Raw genomic sequence first — 21,279 nt, forward strand, 5'->3', positions numbered from 1 at the left:
TAAAACGATCATTGACGAACAACAACGGATTCACTAAAATACCATCCGTTTCTTGTACGGAAGACCTATTCGGTGTAGTGTGACAGGCGCATAAAAATGATCAATATTCAGATTGTGGTACATGTACATATGTCATTGTCATAGATGTGCTAACATAGCCTGCTAGTGGTTCAGCCGAAAGCTGTGTATTTAAGACAAAATAAGGGATTTGACATGAATCTGTAATTTATATACCGACAGTATTAGCTACATGTATTTTGAATGGGGCTTTAACTTCGTCAATATTGCTGTTTTCTTCGTTTTTTTGCCAGATTTTTCATACCAAAAATACCAAATGACAATTTGAATGACTTATCCTTCACTTTTAAGCAATTTAGCAATTTATAAACAACTTTAATTTATTTACACTTGCGCTGGGATCACTGAATGGAACTTTAACCCTCAGAACTACGAACCTCCTAAGATTTTTTATCTGTCAAACTCGCGCGTGTTTACGCCCAAACGACCTCAGCTAGTCGTAGATACATCCTTTCCGCTCATTTTAGTGAAAAGATTTTACCCCAGTACCTTACAAGGGGGTAGGACCGACCATAAAAACGACTATAGAGGGAGTGAGTGGTGAGGTCCAACATTGACTTCTACAGTAAAATCCATGCTTTTCATTTCGCTCTGATATTAATTACTTCATATGAAATCTTTTGACCTTTTTGTTGACGCTGGCACTGTCAAATGTTAGTGATGAGAGATTTGATCACAGGCCAATATTATCTACCAAAAAACGTTTCAAAACGTAAAAAGCGGCCAAAGTTTAAAAAATCTTTCCTGTGTGGCTTTTCACCCTTTTTTAAACTTGGTCCCATTTAGTAAAGTAGTAATAACATGAAGAATGAGTCCTAATTTTTACATGCAACCATTATCAAAAACATTTCAAGGTTTATGTTTTATTATATTGCGTGATCATAAAGAGTAATAGAGTATTATATATACTTAGCAAATTGACTGTGTGTCAACCTGCTACATATAGGCCCTACATCTGTACATAAGGCGCAGAATCGCACATGACGATGAAGAATTAAACAAAGTGAGTATTTGCTACAAAATACATTATAACGTCTATACGGAAAAAAACTTCAATTACGCACGAACATTAATTCATTTGCTCTACAAAATAAACACTGACAACTAAGAAAACCAACAAGTAGCCTATAGATGACTTCGTATGGGTCTTTAGAAACTTTCATAAATGGGACCAAGTTTAAAAAAGGGTGAAAAGCCACACAGGAAAGATTTTTTAAACTTTGGCCGCTTTTACGTTTTGAAACGTTTTTGGTAGATATTAATTCTTTTTTGAGGTAAAAAATATTGCGCGCTAAGTGGTTCTTTGTAGCCATGCGAGGTGAACTAGTTGGATATCCATATTTCGCGGTTAATGGTGCTTTGTAGCCCTGCAGGCAAACTAGTTGGATATCCATATTTCGGGGTGAGTGGTGTTTTGAAGCTCCGAGGGGAAAACTAGTTGGATATCCATATTTCGCGGTTAGCGGTTCTTTGTAGCCCTGCGGGGCAAACTAGTTGGATATCCATATTTCGCGGTTAGTGGTTTTAACGACCCGTAACCACCCCAATCAGCTGCATACCGCATCCAGCTATTTTATTTATCAAAATACTAGTTTTTTAATGCTATGGGGTTAACAGAATTATTAAAAAAATTAATAGCTGAACCCAATAGTTCAGGCAAGGACTGGAAACGACATATTGATGACTTTATATAGAGTGTATTCAATAAACCCAAAGACATAAAGATCAGTCTGATCAGTGTGATATCACAGAGCAGACCCTTGAGAGGGCACTTGGCTCATTTGCATGGCAGTCGGACTCTCCATTGTATTTGATCATTTGTGTATGGAGTGCAATGGCGACCCGTCATTGTATTTGTTCATGTGTGTATGGAGAGCCACTCTTGGAGCCCATGGGACTTAGGATAGGTCCTCAGGTAGAGTCAGACGCTGTATGTACTAGAAACGCCCATTCTTGATTCTGCGTTCATTCAATGTTAGCATTAAATTTGTATTGCCCGGCGGCCCCGCGTAATGGAAAAACCTGAATTTGTTACATAAAAAGAAATGAAAATTAAACAGGCAAGGTTCCACCTGAGTACATATTAAATGGGTGTAGAATTTTTTTTCAAATATATATATGAATTTAGACAAACATACGGGATATAATGAACCTTTGACATGACGCCATGATGACATGATTTTATTAGTCGTTTTATATATCACCTATACCGTGTATTATAATACCAGTATTTGTAATTTTATATTATATAGAACTAATATTTTGCATCATAAATGCGCAGTTCATATGCACAGACGATTACTAGGTGCTGGCCTTGTCCTATTGTACTTGTTCATTTGTGTATGGAGAGCTCACTGACCTGTTAATAGAGGTCAATGGAATAGCTTCTTTATGGGGCACCTCTCCATCGGTTTCAGGGCGCAGTTCATTGAACTCAGCGGGATTCTATTGCAAGTGCTTTTATATTATTACAAAACGGATCGTGGTTATTGCCTTGACAAACCTAATAAATAATTCATACCAGGGATGAATAAATCCACGGGTGCGGACATTTCATTGGTCGCAAACCACCGGGATTCGATACAAGTTTGCGTTGTAAATGAATGCGTGAATAAGAGTGTCATCCCCTTGGCGCGATATTTGATTTCTGAATATACTCAAGTTGCCGTTGAAAATGCCTAAAATCATCAAGATATTGCAATACTGTCTAAAGTGATGTAAAATTGTGGCAAATTTGTATGATTTATCGCACATAATTTCTGCGTAGCGTGGAGAATCATTTACATAGGATTTTGGAGAAAAAATGTGATAATTTTAAGGAAATATAGAATGGCGGAAGAAACAAATAAAACATTTTCCTGGAATGTGTAGACCATACTCTTTCTGTTCCTATTGATTTCTATACTGAAATAATTCTTAAAATGAAGTTGTTGGATGATTTTAGTTGGCATTTCTAGAACGTAAACATGTAGGCAGATAGTAGAGAGGGCACTCTATTCACGAGATTTCTTTTCCAACGCCAAAATAGCACGAATTTTGGTGGTTTGCGAGTGAAGAGTGTCCGCACTATCGATGGACTACGTAACTGTTCAATAGGTTTTTGTAAATGAGCTAGTGTTAGTGGGTAAGCTGTACATCTCTTTTGCATTGTTAAGACAACCACGCTAGGTTTTTCGATCAACGTACTATGCGTGTTTGGTCAAGCGAGGATAATTTGTAAAGCAGCAAGTAATGGTGAGGATGTTGCCCTTTTAACTACTTCTGACTTTTGATTTAGCCCAAAATGAATCAATAAAATCGTGTATAAGATATTTGTGGGGATATTTGGGCGCTATTACAACAATTTAAATAAATGGGCACTTCTGGGTTGGATATATTATAGACTCTATAGAATTTAAGTATGATATATTTTCGATGGTAAATATATTTTCACTTTCAAAGTTTGTAGTTTTCATAATTGCAATTTCTTAATATTATATAAAAGGTGAGAATAAGACTATAAATGTAAGAGTATGGGATAATTTTGATTGTTAATAAATGCGAAACGCCGGCGGTAGACATCAGCAATATCAGGGATTGCCGCGATTCTTGCAGTAGCTTTTATGAATAGAATACAATAGTGGATACAATAGCGGATACAATAGCGGAACAATAGAGCTCTCTTACGGGCAAATAAACCTCGTCGCGTTTTGCTAAATTTCACTTCTTCTTTTTCATGAACTAACCGTTATTTTTTTAAACTTGTGGCAAAACTTCGACCGAAGTTTTTAATGATACGAACTGTTAATTTGTTACCGCTCATCCGTGACGAGTTTTATAATTCCATATCACCCGTGAATTACGTGAATATCATTGGGATATTTCATTTGAAATTTATATAATCACAGGTGTGCGTAGATGGAGTAGTCCAATCAAGGTAAATAAGGGTAACACCATTAGAAACTCACACTCACTGTAAGCTACTGTAAGAAGATTATTTAAAGGTCGTGTCTTCCATAGAGGTGTATGGATATCAACTGGAATAGCCCATTGCAACAAATCAGAATGATATTGTATTGCTTTGGACTTTCTGGACACACTTCACAAAATAAAAATGACTACTTCATTTGAAATATGTTCCGTAATATTTTATTTAGCACAAACCAAAGAACCAAATCATTAATTTATAAAACATGAATAGATTTATTCAAGTATACATTAAAAAAGTAGTAACAAAAAGACGATGTAACATTAATATTACATGTTGAGAACCAAAAAGCCTTAAATCACTTTTGGCCATTTTGAGATTTTGGTACCAAAATAATCACCAAAACTCACAGATTCTTCAAACCATAAAGCTTTAACCCAATCAAACTCACATTGCAGATATAGCATAATTTTACTTAGCCACATCTAAATAAAGCAAATTGCAGTTTAACAGAAAGCCTCAACTCTGAATTAAGGCTTTCTGGCCCCATCTCAATTTGGTTCAAACACTGAGATGAGGCTTTCTGGTCAGCAAAATAATATTATATTGCTATTTCCATCCACCATTGACAAGCGGTAACTCAGAAATGATATACACTTCAGTTTGCACCAGGAAGATGTAACTTAGTACTTAAAAGGAATGTTATATTACAAGGTTATTATTGTGCTCCCGGCATTGCATATTTAATGAATAGATTTTCCAAATGATTTTTACAAAGCACTGGCATAACTAATGGAAGACACACTGAGAGCTAAACCAATACATGGTATACATCATTATGCAGATTACAACTTGTTCCTCACATTCTTCGTGCATAGCTACTACAAAAGCAAAGTCAAAGTTTGTATAATTACATAGAATAGTTATTATGTAGAACACTGAATCTTAAATTCCCATATTTAGAGTTTTAGGGCCACGTTACAAATTTAAACAACTATTGGATATAAAGTGGAAACCTAGCTCTTCCATAAAAGTTGAAACTGTGGTGGCAGGTACCAATCATCTGCATGCAGATTATTGCATATCAAAAGCAAATGTTATACATAGAAAATACTTAATTATTATCATGTTAATACCTACATGTGGTTTTTTTTACATACATTCATCAAACCCCAACAAAATTCCTTGTAAAATATTGACCAATACAAGAGCAAGAGCGTTCGAACTGTGTTGTTAACATGCATGATTACATGCAGGCTTATCAAGCTTATGAAAAATTCAGTACAAATAACATGGTATATCCATGTCCAAACAACAAATAAAATAGACAAGTACACGGATCTTGTCAATCAAAATGTCTTGCTGTGAAGTATGAATAACACACAGAAATTGTAGAGAGTTGAAACCATAATAACCTATGGAATTCAAATCAATCTTGTTTAAGCACTTTTTGCACAAACTTGCACTTGTGCTTGTAAAGATAACACAGAATCAATTGGCAAGTTCTACATACTTCAAATACTTAATACTGGACAAATATGTATATACGATATAACTTTTTAAATGTCATAACAGTCACAAATTAATATAAATAGCTTCCCTCCTCAACAAAAGTTTGGAAAGTTTTTTCAAGTATCTATATCTCAGATTATTCGTAACATGTTCATATCGTTTTGCATATCAATGGATAGCTACGTCATTTCCCTTTACAATGACACCACATTTGTAACAATCAATCACTCTTTTCACGGAAAATACACGTCTTGTGAATGTAGTTGGGTATCAAACAGAATGTGGCAAACTGACGATTATGCATTATTCTGTGCTAAAACAACACTATAGTCACTAACCACAATAGGGTGGAAAAACCATATGCAGCCACAACAGCCAGACACAGGATCCGCCTCATGCTGCTCACCAACCTGATCACACGTTGCTGTGGAATGGCGTTCCATTCTTCCACCAGGATTTGTCGCAAGTCATTCAATGTGGTTGCATTGGCTACTCTGGCACGCACAGCACGACAGCTCACGACCAAGCTAGTCTCATAAGTGTTCAATTGGGTTGAGGTCTCGGCTAATGGCAGGCCATTCCATTCTTTCTACTCCCATATTCTATAGGTAGTCGCTGACTACCCTGGCTCTGTGGTGGCGAGCGTTTTCATCTTGGAGGATTTCATTAGGTCCCAGAATGGGACGGCAGCTTGCTGCACAAAATAATGGTTACTTTTGGCACATTCGGTTTGAGGCCCCACTACATTCATAAGACGTGTACTCAGGCGTGAAAAAGCTGATTGTTTCAAATGTGGTGTCATTGTAAAGGGGAATAAAGTAGCTATCCATTGATATGCAATACTATTTGAACATGTCACAAATAATTGGAGATATAGATACTTGAACAACTTTCCAAATCATGTTTACTATATTGGAATCAATCCATTGTGTACATACATTGCTTTTTACGCTCACAAAGAGTTGCAATGATCTCCTTTATCCTTATATTTCAAATTTATAACTTGGAAAGTGTAATATTTTAGCTTAAATAATCTATTAGTATTTAGCACCGATAGTATTTTTTAAATACAGCAGCATTTTAGTTGCAGAAATTGTATACTGGCATAATATACGCTATGGCATCAATACAGCAAATATTTATCAATAGAAGTTTGATATTATTTCAAATTAATCATGGATTTAAAAACCAATCAATAAAATATGAGCCTTTCAGCTAAACCAAGTCATGACCTTCAATCCAATACATTCATCCAATACATTCATCCAGATCTGAACATTCTGAAGTCTTCATCAATACACTCATACATAAAACAAAAACTACCGGTTATGTGTGGAACTTTAGACCACCACACAACTCCCCTGTACATGAAACTAGACTTGACTGTATGACAAGTAATGTCAAAACCCAGAATTTGCAGGTTTTGCTACTTCATCTTGGAATGATAAATAAAATCTAGATCTTCATTTCAGACCTTTGGCGATGAGAGCACATGGAGAGTGCAGATACAGAGAGTGATATATGCCATGTGTTTGCCTTGTTATTTTCTTATCAATATTCAGTGTTATTGATAATCTTATTTTTTACCTTACTGTACATCAGCTTTCAATACCATATTCACTGTAGGCATTACAAAATTATCTCATTACACATAACACTTTTGGATATATTGCTTTGAAGATCCGAACAAAATCATTCTGAACAAAGCTCTCCCAGACTCATACATGTATCTGGAACTAGATTTATAACCATTTGTTAAAATGTTAATATAATACAATAACATATTTCCACATTATACATGTTATGCCATAGAGAAGTCACCATATGTGACAAGATCTGGTCCAAGGAGGCCAAATGCGGCATATTTGAAATCCAGATAAAGGCAAAAATATAGTGTAAATATTGCTATCTCAAAACTTCATTCTTGAAAACTAAGTGTGCTACACCTTTGGTGTTTTCAGTATATGATAGCCTAATATTTGTATATATAAGGTAATAAGTATACTAACTGAATTGTCAAAAATGCCTCCTTTTGCCCTCATGGAGCAGATCATGTCACATATTAGCATGTTAGAGTCATTTGTTAAAGAAAGTTCCAAGATTCTACCTGAAGCAGCTCGTCTCTTCACAGAGGGCTTCACATATCTCCCTCAAGTAGCAAAATCTCTACCTGGAATTCCATGGTGCTATTGGAAGCAGAGTCGAGTCCTGCTTTGGATAATTTTCAGTCTGTTTTTGATAATTAGCACAAGGCTTAGCTGTAATGTCTTTCAAGAACCATCGTACACATGTCCAGCTTGGCTTGCATTGTAATGCTTGAAAGCTGTTACAGTGACCTCATAGACAGTTACCAGGATAGCGCTTGCTGGCGCAGCCTTTATCACTCTTGGTATGAGCCCTAGAAAAGAGCAGTAACAGAAAATTTGTTAATTTTAAGATAAAATTCACACTAGGATTTCTTGAATACAATAACAATAATTACTTCTTTAAGCACATGAGTACTACCTGCTGATTGATTACAAGAAGACTATTATTTGTGTATAGAAAGAAAGAAAGGCCTATTGTCTATTATAGGGCAGCTAGCTATTGCAGATAGTTATGATTTATTGAGCCAATCAGCAATAAAGTAGTTGTCAAGGGGTTATAAGCTATGTAAATAACATCTACAAAGATGGAAGTCTGGCAATTTGCTGTCAACTTCCTCAGGTTTAATATATTTCCTACATTTCTCAAGCCGGGACAACTCTTCAAGTTGATTGGTTGAAAGTTTCATTCACAGAATAAATGATTGACTCATATACCTTGGGGGCACAAGGAGATCCCGACTGGAGGGGGGGGGGGGAGGGATTCCCCCTTCCTACCACTGCTTAAAAAGCCTTATATACAGCTTGGCCGAGTATTATTCTATGCAGTATGGGAGGTCACTTTAATGAAATCAGATATCTCTACTTTTATTAGCATATATATCTTATACTGGGAAAACTGTATACTTGTTTTTGACAAATTGGGCTATTCCGTTTGAAATTCATATATACCATATAATAGACATAACCTCCCACACAGGGAGTGAAAATTTCAAATATAGTCACATATTCTGGTAAACCCATTTGAAATTAACACTCCCTGTATGGATGATTAAGGACATGTCTTCCGTAGGGGATGTATGGATTTTAAATGGAATAGCCCAATTTTATTGCATAGTGCATATTTTAATATGACCATTGCTATGTCAACTCGCTCACACGTTATTTGTTACGAATCGTTGATCGAAAGGATCACAACACAAAACCTATGACATATCATAATTCGGAACAGGCTGCCTTAACCTAAGGTTACTAACATGGACTACGTCAGCGAATAGCAATACAACCTACCTACAAAGAGGGCTCTACATCCAGCATCACCATATAGCTGTCTCATCACTGCCCATGTGCTATTGTGAATAACTTTGACAGCTAGGAAAAATGGAGAAATAAAGACCAATGATAATCATGTAGTAAGACTATTTATTTCAAACAAGTTTATTTACTGTAATTTCGCTTGATTTTGCTCTTTTTGCCAGGAGCCTAATTACCTAAATTAAATACCTGTGAATTTGACAGTTTTACATTGAATTGCTGGATTAGCGAAATTAAGTAATTATAAGGCAAAACCACTTTTCTATTCCAAAACTATTTTGGTGCAAAAAAAAACCTTAACAAAATTTATTTACCTTTCTGCAATGTAGGAGCACCAACACTAAGCTGCTTGTGAGTCTTGACAACATCAAATGGTGTAGTGACAACAGAAGCAAACTGGAATAGACACAGCATGCTCTAACTTAATTTCACAATATCTTAAAAACTGTAGCAATCAAGTTCACTTTTCTCACATGTAGCAAGATTTTATGTTAACATAGTTAATATTGCTAAAATACATCGGGAATGGCCAAAATCTGAACAGCCATACTGCTTTACTGACACCAAACAAGAATTGCTTTATCTCAACTTAATACTCTTAACAAGCACACAAGTACTATTTTAATGCTTATATTGTATACAGTTTAGATTCACTCAAAAGTAGTCAAAATATCCTAGTTCAATAGATTTCAAAGTTTAAAAATACTGTTTGACAGCACAAACTTCAGAAATGAAAGATCTTCAGGACTACATTTGCATCATGGTCAAGGTGCTTTGAAATTTTCTCCAAAGCTGTTAATGCTTTGTGACAACATTTCCAGCAACAAATTTCAAATACAGTGATTTGCAAAAGAATTCTTAATTTTCAACTTACCACGCCCGAGATGGCTCCTGCACAGAATGTGATGGCTACTGTAGGCTGGCCTGTATTCAGTGAGTGAGTTAGCTGAGTCTTAAGCATCTCATAGTTGGTCCAGTAGATAACTGTAGAAATCAATAATAGACAATGACAAAAATAAGTAATTCTATCAGTTTCGCACCATAGGTAATATGACGCAGACCAGTAAATTTGGTAAAATGTCAAAATACAAGATACAAATCAATTTAATAATTTAAAATTAATTAGTTTCCCCTAAATGAGTATCCTGGAATTGCTCTCTCTACCAAGGTGTATAAATGAGTACTGGTTTGGGAAGGTAAACAGACTGATCGTTGTGTGGGACTGATGCACTAGTGGTGGATTCCCAACAACAACATCATTAAGTCTGTTCCCAAGTCTCTTCAAAAGAGAGATGGTCACTCTGACCTGTAGTCTAAAAATACAGGCAAGAACCGTGACCATATTCATTCAGAAATTAATTCACATTTCTTGGACTTACTTGCATATGGCACATCACGGAGAATTTGAGGCCCAAGACCCTTCCATAGTGACAGCCAACCTTCACGTTTGATGGCATTTTCCAGCACTTTGCTCAGCTCCCTGTAGGTCATTGCTTTTGCTTGCATCCTGGTCCGGATTAACTCCATAGGACTCACTGCCGTTATAGAAAGACCTGGATGGAACAAAGAAAGATAAAATGTATTCTATTGGTCGCACATCTGGGCCTTTGCTCAATCTATTGACCTTACTTCCTGGACCTGGAGTGAAACTTTGCAATTTGTATTGGAGTCAAATATTTGCAGAGTCAAATTACAGTTTTTTGTTCATCTTTCCGATTTTACACAATGGATTATGTTTTCTTTGGCAGAAAATGAGAGTACATCAAACTGGAAAATATTTAACATGTTAGAAAAAAAAGAAGATTAGGCTGCTGTTTCAAATTATGTTAACTTTCCTATTCACCACAACAGCAATCTCTCATTCCAATGTGCAGATGGAGCTTGAAAATTACCAAGTAATTATGACAACACTCTGACCGAAAAATTAGAAAATTTTACAAAAGCACGATCAGACAAGTTTTGTGAAAATACATTTTATATAGCTGTATGAATTTGGCACCTTGGCTGGCACATAGATAAAATAAACAGATAGCCTAGATAAATTTCCTGCGGAGCCTGGACTGGAAGTTAAATTGCCTTGGCACTGTGTTTAGCTAGCCTGGAAGTGTTTAAAAGTTGACCAGTATTTGATTTTGCTAAGTGGTGAATCATACATTACTTTTACAGCATATTCATCAACCAAATGCACACTATGTTTAGATTATTTTTCTGACATCAATGCAACTGTCAGCAATTCTTTTCTAATTAATGATTTTAATATATTTTGTGTAAAATTATTTATTAAAGTATCACAGTCATGCGAATACTCTAAAAATGAGATGAAATATAATGTCAAAAATTCATTCTTAAATTGGACAGAAATGGCTAGTTCATACAATTGAATACATGAATACAAAACCCACCCAAGTCCATGGGAAGTGATTTTGAGAGAAAAACCTGTGTATCATTTTAATTCCTCAAGTTAGATTTTCCTGGTCAATATGGTAAGTTTTACGTGCAAATGAGTGGATTAAACTGTATAAAGTATGACGATTAGCATTTCAGGGACTTTGTAGGGTTCATTTTAAATTTTGGACTTGGGTGGTTTTTGAATCATATACAAAGACAACAACGTTGGAATGAGATTACCACTAGTAAGATAATACAAAATAAAGCACACAGGTATGTATAATGTTGATAAGCATTCTGCCATGTAATATAAACCACACACGTTCCTTTATTAAACCCATTGTTCTTTCAAAAGTCACTCTCCAGCAATGAATGTGTTACAAGTGGACTTTTATACATACTGGATTTCAATCAATGTGTTACAAGACTCAAATCACGGAATTGGGTGGTTCTTTCATACATGCTATTTCTCACATGCTCAATAGACACAGATGATGAATTTGAGTTGTTCTTTCATACATATGACAGGCTTATGTATAGCAACAACTTCCCATGCTTAACTCAATTTGGCCAACGTATGGACTTGGGTGGGTTTTGTATTCATATATTCAATTGACAAATTTGAATATATCCCAATGTTGCTTCTAAAATAAAACCAGTCTAGATCTGTAAATAACAATTTCATAAACATTTTAATTGTATTTAAAATAAAACTCATCCCTTTACCTCTTGCAGTACCACTTGCAGCAGATGTAGCCAAGGTATTTTGATATGTATGATCGCTACTTGATGGGTTGCACCCAAGGAGCAATCTCATTTCTTCATAGGCGGTGAAATAAATCACATTAGATGGAATCCTCATTAACCTACAAAAGGATATTGGTGAAATACCTGTAGGTTAGTTATGGATGGATGAATAACATTACATTGATTCAAACTTTTTGTCCATGATTTCAACTTTTCATGACTAGTGTTATGATATAAATGTTGCAACGAAGGCCCTACAAGTAAGTTGTCTGATGCTCAAGTCAATTTAATGAACGTTTTGGGTCTTTGAATCTGGAATGGATCATGACACCCCCAGGAAGACATGACCTTAATCTCCCACACCACAAAGAGCCTTCAATCTAATTCACACAGGGCATCACAGAATGATCAGTAAGAAACATGGGTAAGTAAGATTGCAAAATTAACTTAAACTTTGTACTGATGTCTTTGAAAAGGTGCCACACTAATTATTCTAAGACAACCTGTATTTTAAGAGATGTGATGTAACTAGCATCATGTAGTACTTACAGTGTTGGAGGTAAACCACTCCAAAGTCTTGGAATGCCTTCAGTCCGAGCTATCTTGATAAACCCATCCTGTTCATAATATAAGTAAATTAGATATAGTGAAAAAATGAATCAAAGAAAGAACAGGAAAAAACAATGAAGAAACATTAAATTAGACAGCAAGCCAAGTTAAGTGTTAACACAACAAAACCTCAGGGCATTGCATTTGCCCTCTGCAGAGGTGGGGAGGGGGGGGGGAGAGGCTGGCAAGTTCCCTTGGTCCCCAATAATTTAAGATAAAGTTCATTATTTTATTGTAAAATTCATAATATTAAGGTAAAATTCATAATTTTAGGTATAATTCATAATTTAAGTCATTCATTCATTCATTCATTCATTCATTCATTCATTCATTCATTCATTCATTCATTCATTCATATAATGGCTATGAATAGCATTGCTATGAACTGAGGAAAAAAGATTGTTGTCATAATAGATGAGCAAGGCAGGACTGAATGATGCTCCCATTTTAAAGAAAATATAAGCTTGAAGGCTAACAGAAGGAGTCCAATGGTGACTGATGAAAGAGATTCTGTTCATAATAAGGAAGATAGACATACCAGTGTACCAGAAAATTTGGTTGGGAGTTGTTTGGAGGTGTGATACCCTCTGTACAGTTGTACCAGTCTTGGTTGTGAGACATACGACATTAAGCTGTGGCTAGCATTTACAGCACTTGAAATTGAACGCCCTGCAAAAATGGATTATAGGTAAGGTAGTCATCACTTCTCAACTAGTCAAGATCTTACCTAAAATTCAAAATGGCAGAAATCATCATTTTCCCAATGTGTCATCGTTTTTTATGTACGGTAAATTGTGCTTTAGGCAGTGAAATGTGTATTACCATATTTGTTAGCAGTTGCCTGATATTCATGGTTCATGAAGCACACTCATTTATTGTACCCATAAACTTACTACATTTATACACTTACCAGCTAGCCTGAGTTGCTGTTGAGCTTGCATTCTCACTTTCACAACGTCCAATGGGGTCACTGCAAGATACAACAATAATAGATTGAAAAAGGTTTCATAATTCACAAGTTCATAATTCTTTGTAGCACTTGACATTGTGCTAGTACATGTATGAGTATGCATGACAATGAATCCTCTGAAACATTTTAAACTTATTTTTCAATGTTTATTGATTTTTTTATTCTTTTTAAAAACAACAACAAATAACAAAGTCAATCAACAACAAACTTGTAAATACCTCCAAACGAGGACCTCATTTGATCTGCATAATGATTTAATACTATCGATCCAAGGAGAGGACTCACACACCCGTTCTTAATCGACACACCTTGGCCTCACCCGGGGGCCTCAAACACACACCCCTACCCCCTGCACACCAGACACTTTACACTTACTATACTATCCAACATTGTGCAACCGTGGCCCGTCATATACCCCCTATAGGTGGACCCGTTTCAAATGCATTTTTACGATACAATGGTATATCCAGCAGATCGAGGATGTCCACAGTCGGAGGTGTGTTCTCGTTTGTCATGTGTGTATCCATATGTAGGTCCTCGTTTGGAGGTATTTACAAACGCGCGCGCACAAACACACACACACAAAAACCAGCAAGAAATTTAATACAAAGAATGTAGTTTCTCAGACAACTCTCAACTGATATTCAGCTAGTAAATCAGTCTCAATATAAAACTGTCGCTCATGACTGTACACCTATTGGAAGAAATGGACCTATCATATGGACCAGAAATTTAAACGTCAATCTCCATTTCTTCTGCTTCTTCTTTGTTACTCCTCAACGCTACAATTGTACAGGGTGTAACAATAAAATTTGTACAATTTTGAAAATAGAATGACACGAGTATGCCGCGTATTTTTTGGTTTGATATTTATATGTCTATCAGGATAATTTCTTTAGCCACCAGATAAGCTTTGTTTGAATAAAATATATGCAATACAAGTGAAGATATGGCCAATTATGTAACCTAGTCTTAAAACCGCTTGGGCCACTTTTGTCTAAGTGTTACAAAAGTGACTGAATAGAGTTGAACCACGGACCAGTTGGACGGTGCTCTTATGATAGGTAGTTTTAAACAATGGGGTATTCGAAGTGGTAGAAATGATTACATAATAGAATATCTCCTTGAGTTTTTGGAAGTCACAACTAAGCACTGACATAACAACCTCATTTGCTAGAAATCGTGGCTGCAGCTCAACAACTTCAACCCCAATTCTCGTTGGAAGAGCGTATTTTTATGTTTGTGACATTCGGTAGCACACGGAGCCAAGCAGAAACCATACGATCGTTTTTAGCTCATTTGCCAAACTCACGTCTTCCATCAAGGCATACAACTACATATAACTATGAGAAGTATCTGGAATTTGTTAACAGAATGCTGGCAATAGTGGTCGCCCCAGAACAGCTAGAAGCCCAGATGAACTTAATTTCAAAATTGTATTGTTTTGTACTTATGGATGCAAAAACTGTTTTCAGTTTTACCGATGATACCTCAGGGATATGAGAAATTACTTTATTTATAAGATTATTTGAAAGAAATGTCATGACTTCATTTATAGATTTTAAAGAAATAGGCCTATCATTATTAAGTTCATGTTAATTATATGAAGAAACACCACTTATAATTCGTTTGTGTCAGTTCTTTGATGTTTAATGCACGATATGCATATCTATGCGGTTCAAACATGGCAAAAGTGGCCCAACACGTTTTCTGGACGATTTAATTAATCTGACATAACTTTTGAACCCAAGCTAGTAAAGGAACCAACTAAACGTCTTCTTTTAGCCAAGATATTACTGCTTGTATTGCATATAACATTTGTGCCATAACTCATTTTGTTTTTTCCGGAGAAGTCAAAATGCAATTGTATAAATTTTATTGTTACACCATGTATACCAGATTTACGAAAATGCCATGAGTTTGTTTTTCTTCTTTTTTTAAACATGTTTTAGGCAATGAACTGGTCCCGCCAGTTCATTGCTTAAAAAAGAGAATTGTTTACACATAATATTTCACAAAAAGAACATTAACATTAAAACTTACTGAATACAGACATTGCGACTGTTCCAACTCCAGACGCAACAACTCTCTGCATCGATGAAATAGGAATGTGTTCTGGCGTTTTCTTTTCCCCAACATGCGGATCATTTTGAGGCTCACAACTCACTCGTTCCTTACTTTGTTGACGATATCGACTTCTACGATCATGATTCTGATCGTAGACTTGTTTTGAGGCTTGCTGAAATTGCTGCACCTCAACAGCGTCGTTTTCTTGAATTTCGCAAAATCTTGGTCTGCACATATTTGCAGTATTGCAGAAAAATGCGAGACAACAAGCTATGGAAAAACACGTCTAACTTGCTAAGTTTCACATTATTATCTGACAAAAGTCAAAAGGTTAGCCCAGCAGCGCAGTGCGTTATTGAATTGTTGTTTTGATCATTCGGAAATTATGCCCTGGATTCAGGTCAGGGTCGAATTAATTTAGTTCCTTGGTTCACAATTCACATAGCTCCGTTCACTTAGTACTGAAAATCGTCCACTGAGAAATGTCGTGTATCAGCCGTGATGTAAACAAAACCATGTGACTCACAAATGTGGCTGAGTGTGCAGTCACCTTCCACACGTACGCCAAATTTGCCACGTAAAACTTTTCTTGGAAATAAGGGAAAGGTTTTTCGAAGAAAACACCCAGGCGAACATGGTCCCTGGATATCTAAAAAAGACAAAAAAGAAGAAAAGGGGAACTAGGCCTATATTAACCCTAACCCAACTAGGACTCACTTAAGCTCACTATTAAAACCGCTCTGCGTGCACGGATTCCACGGGACTTGATGACGCAATCAGACGAAGTCATATATACCCAGCGAATCGTTGGCCGGGCCAACGTCACCTGTGTAGCTACCGTAAAATGGGGTAACTTCGGTCAGCGGGGTAACTTTGGTCGGTCAAGTATACTTTTTTAAATGGTCATATTTTTGTACAGCAATATTGTTTTTAGTCATATTTGGTGTCAACTTGTTATAAGAAATATGTTTGGAAGAAATAATAGTCACTCATGTCTAATTTCCTTGAAATTGGGCTTTTTGACCAAAATGAGCATTTTTTACATTTTTTTCAGAAAAATAAAATCGATATTTGTGAACAAGGGTGTGTGTTTGATTAATTTTGTAAGGGGTCAAATGTCACAAAAAACAACAACTTGCCCATACACAACGAAGATCAATTTAAAAAAAAATTTCCTTCATGGAATGTAGGCTAATACTGTGACCAAAGTTGGCCCAAAGGCGGGGTAACTTTGGTCAGGCTATTTTTAACCCCTAGGGCACCCTTACAAAATTATTTAAAAATCTTTCTCAACTTCAAGGTGTAGAAGGGAATCCTAATGTCACAAAAAAGAGTTAATTAGAATTATAATTGGTTTTGTTTGGAAGCAGTGGTTTAAAATCTTTGAAAAGTGTCCAAAGTTACCCCATTTTACGGTACATGCTGGGGATCTTCTGCGTGGCATGCGAGGGGTCCGAGGCTCGAATTCCGGGGGTGCCAAGTGACTTTCTTCTTCATCTTCTCTCCTTTTTCGTTCCTTCTTTCCCTTCCGATAGCACAAAAACCACGGGTAGGGTTAGGGTTAAAGGGGCATTTCGTGATCCACAGCCTCATCCCCCCACTTTTCCCCAAAAAAGTTGAGATTTTTACACCACTGGATACCTCTGGCAACATAATGTGTATGTACCAAATATTTCTTGCAGATTAATTCGTTTAGCAAAAATATCGCCAAATTTGAATTTCGTTCTGGTGCACCAGAACGAAATTACAACACATTGTCTACGGAGCAGTGTAATACACATAATCATGCATAACTCGCAAACGCCAAATCGGAATCAACTGAAATTTTGGAAATAAGCTTTTTTCGTGGACAGGATATCTACTAAAAAATGTCATTAAAAGAGGATGTTAGGATCACGAAATCCTCCTTTAATTAAAAAAGAAGAACAAAGTTTGTTTCCTATTTAATGCTAGGTTAGCCTAAATAGATTGTTGCACATTTTGACGCGGAAAAAATTTTACCGAGCTGATTTTTGCACCAAACAATCAGAATCATGCATCGAACAACATCCGAAATTCGCACAAATCCGTCATGAGGAACTATATTTTTCAAAGATAGCCGCCATATCACATATAATTATGATCTTAAGGGGCTGTGCAATAATTATGAGCCATGGTGGAGAGTAAATTGGAGGGGGGGGGAGGGGTTGACCAAAGAATTAGCGCTCACAACATGTATCTCGACTATTTAAAGGTTTGTAAATTGCGATCCCAAAAATTTAGCACCTGTGGAACAAAATTATACTGATGTTTATTAAAATTAAAGTGTTCAATAGTAAAATGGTCATAAAGAGTTTATGCCTTACGCGGTTACGTCTTTTGACATCAAGCTCTATGCTAGCCATCCGTGCTTCGTTGAAGTCTTTCACCTCATCTAGCTTTATGCCATTATTTGTGCTGTTGCTGAGCTTGTTGTTTTTCTGATAGGAGGGCGATGCCGTCTCATCAGCCAAGTCCAGGTCCGACTTCTGGTCCAACTCGTCTGAATTGGTCCTCGTGTCAGGAAAGAAGGAAGTGTCATCGACTTACCTGCTTTTATAAGATCCTGAATGGCCACCTAGTAAAGACATTAATCACACAGATCACATCAAGCCTAAAACGACCAGACCCAGAAGAGGACACTCCATTCCAGCAGCAACACCGAAGCTAATGCAAACTCCTTCTATCCGCATCACCAGAGAATGGAACAACCTCCTTCACACCACGGTAGACCAGCCAACTAGACCAATCTCTCTGACCCACCTCCAGTTAAAACTCTTTTTGGAGTATTCAGGAGGATGCACTACAAAGTACTAAGTAAGTCTGCTCTTTCTCCTTTCTAAATGGAATCAAAGTGCTTCTTCCTTCCCATCTATAGTCATTCTCGAGAATTACGATCCAGGTCTTTATCCCTGTTCATTGACATCTGTGGTTCAAGGAAGAGTTACCGCGTGAACATTGTAGGGAAGGGCGATACATTCAACAATTGTATTCATCTATTATTATGGTAATTAATCCGATTACTACATCACTTCTACGGCGTCTTGTCATGTTTATGCTAAGCATATTATCGGCTACATATCCACCTTTGTGTTATGTTGACTAACAAATATAATGTGTGGATCGATATCAATCACATGCGTGCACGGTGGCTGCTGCATTCATAAGCGACATATACATTTATACAGGTGATCGAAAATCCAAACACAGGCATCTCACCTAGACTCCTCTAATCCCTCACCTATGTTACCCCCTCTTCCAATCCCCTCTCCTACTCTCCCCAGTGTCTCCTTCTTCTCTCCCTCACCTCTCCCCTACACTCTACTCCACTCACCTCTCGAGCTCTCGCACTCCCTTCCTTAACATCACTCTTCTAATCCACTCTCTTCTCTCTGTTTCTTTTTCTCTCTTCTTAACACCCACCTCACACACAGACACACCCCCTCTCTCCCCTTCCTATGTTATGTGCAATAAACACATAAATAACTTGAATAAAAGTCAACTAGCCTTTATACGTACATGTATCGGAAGTCATAACAACTTCAATCAATAATCCCGTATGCGATGGGCATATGAATTAGATATGTATATCTCGGGAATAAATATTTCGATGGTATGTATAATCCAATTAGGATAATCTACACCACGCTTTCAAATGTAGATTGACTTGCTCGATTTCTTTGCTCGTGAATATTGCACTGCAAATTTAAACACATATTTTGTATACTTAAATCAAGGTAACTTCACGTACCAATTGATTTTGCCGTCACACGATTATGAAAGAGTACAAAGAGTACAGACAAAGGTATCAGTAATTACGTCAGTCAAGAGCATAATAGGCAGGATAATAGGAAACTACGTGACCAAACCCAAAACCAATCCTAATACTCATAATAATGAAACGACCGAATGGAGCAAACTGCAACTTTTGGGTTTTCAAGGGATCATCGTGTCTATATTTCTTAAACGATTTCAGGGCGTAGACCACCAAATAACAGAGAGATTGCGAAATTTACGTGAAACGTGACACGGGAACGCGAACAGCAAGCTACACTAGTCGAAAATCGATTATTATGCCCTCTAGACGGTGAAATCTATTGTGAATTGGTCAATCGTGGAATTACCGTAAGGCGATTACGTTGCGGTTGGTAGCAAAAATGACGTTCCAAAAGACAAAAACCGCATTATAAAATGCAGAAAAATGTTATGTTTATCTTGTTATGAAGCGAATCAAAGTATCCTAATAGAACAAGTAGAGTCCGACATGTAATAAAATCCATTTTGGGGGCTAAAATTTGATCTCGTATAGACAAGAAGAAGTGAACAAATTTCAATTTTTTTCGACGCGAATTCGAACGGGCAAATTGCCTATTCATTTGTGTGTGGAAAATGCCGTCCAAAAATCAGCTTGCGAAGAGGCGTTTTAGGCAAGATTGTGTCGTGTTACGGCAAAAATGCGGTATAATTGTCTGTTTGGGACGGGGAACAGAAGTTCGTGCAACGCTATTTTTCGCCTTGCTTGTTCGTTGTGCATTAAAACAGCTGTCAAAGTGTTTTGCTTATGGATACTATTCAGCAAACTCAAAAATGTTTTTAAAACGTGATAATGCATGTGTTTTTGGTTTTAGTTAAAACATTTTGATAACATATCGATGTATGTTTATATAAAAATCATGAAAACTCGTGTTATACTGAAAAAGTAATACAACAACATTTTAAGCCAAAATTCGAAATGCTATAGTAAAATATCACTTGGCAAACATATTTAAGTGTCTATTGTGTTAGAACGTTTATCAGCAAGTTTTGAACAAAAGGTTTTTGCATGCATGTTATTAAAACGTTTAATGCCCTTGACCCTCACATAACCTTTAACCCGACATTTAACGTTTTCTGTAATATTTTTGTGTTTGCTGGGTAGTAATCGAACTAGGCATATTAGATTATTTATTTTCATTTTGCTTTAGAAAGTAAACAGGGTATTATTTATATGATAATGGAGTTTGTTTCTTGTTATTCGAATAATATACACCAAGACTTCCTAGGCATCCAACATCAAACTCTGTTTAGATTATTTAGACAAATAGCATACACGTGTGAACATAGGCCTATACTCATTTTCCAAAACTCAAATATCGCTAATCTGGACTGAATGCTTAGAACATTATAGATACAGCTAGTCGTATTTGCATATCAATACAGAGGAAAGTAGTTCGATGAAAGAAGATAATCTTCTCTGGTTCGATGCACCCAAGGTGAATCAATGGGTGCTTCCTATTACCTTTAGATTATTTGTCTCAGCATAGCGCCATCATGATTGCAATTGCGTTTACACGTAGTCTTGGTTCAGACTCTATGCGGCTATCACGAACATACTAGGAACGACGAGCGTTAGGACCGACACAAACTGGCTGTGTAGGAGGCTATTTTGGATGTGAACGGGACTATGACGTTCTACCGCAAAATGCAGAAATCCGTAACCCGTATGGCGTTTGCAGTGAACGCCTCTCCGCAATCTCTCTAACTTCTCCATTGAAAAGCACGTAAAAATCAACTTTTTTAAGCGGCATTTTCTACATGGCGTGACA

The 21,279-nt window shown here is 36.6% G+C and overlaps 1 protein-coding gene across 1 annotated transcript; it reads right to left on the minus strand.

The window, feature by feature from the left end:
• Window positions 1-4,190: 4,190 nt before the first annotated feature.
• Window positions 4,191-16,175, minus strand: LOC140161043 (mitochondrial glutathione transporter SLC25A40-like). The gene is made up of 10 exons (XM_072184427.1): window positions 15,653-16,175; window positions 13,550-13,609; window positions 13,178-13,308; window positions 12,580-12,647; window positions 12,010-12,149; window positions 10,275-10,448; window positions 9,770-9,879; window positions 9,210-9,291; window positions 8,872-8,952; window positions 4,191-7,895 (listed from the first exon to the last, which is right to left on the minus strand). The coding sequence occupies exons 1-10, from the start codon at window positions 15,909-15,911 to the stop codon at window positions 7,768-7,770; spliced, it is 1,233 nt and encodes a 410-aa protein (XP_072040528.1). The 5' UTR covers window positions 15,912-16,175; the 3' UTR covers window positions 4,191-7,767.
• Between the last annotated feature and the right edge of the window lie 5,104 nt (window positions 16,176-21,279).

The sequence above is a fragment of the Amphiura filiformis genome, chromosome 1 (assembly GCF_039555335.1).
Source record: "Amphiura filiformis chromosome 1, Afil_fr2py, whole genome shotgun sequence".
Taxonomy (NCBI): Eukaryota; Metazoa; Echinodermata; class Ophiuroidea; order Amphilepidida; family Amphiuridae; genus Amphiura; species Amphiura filiformis.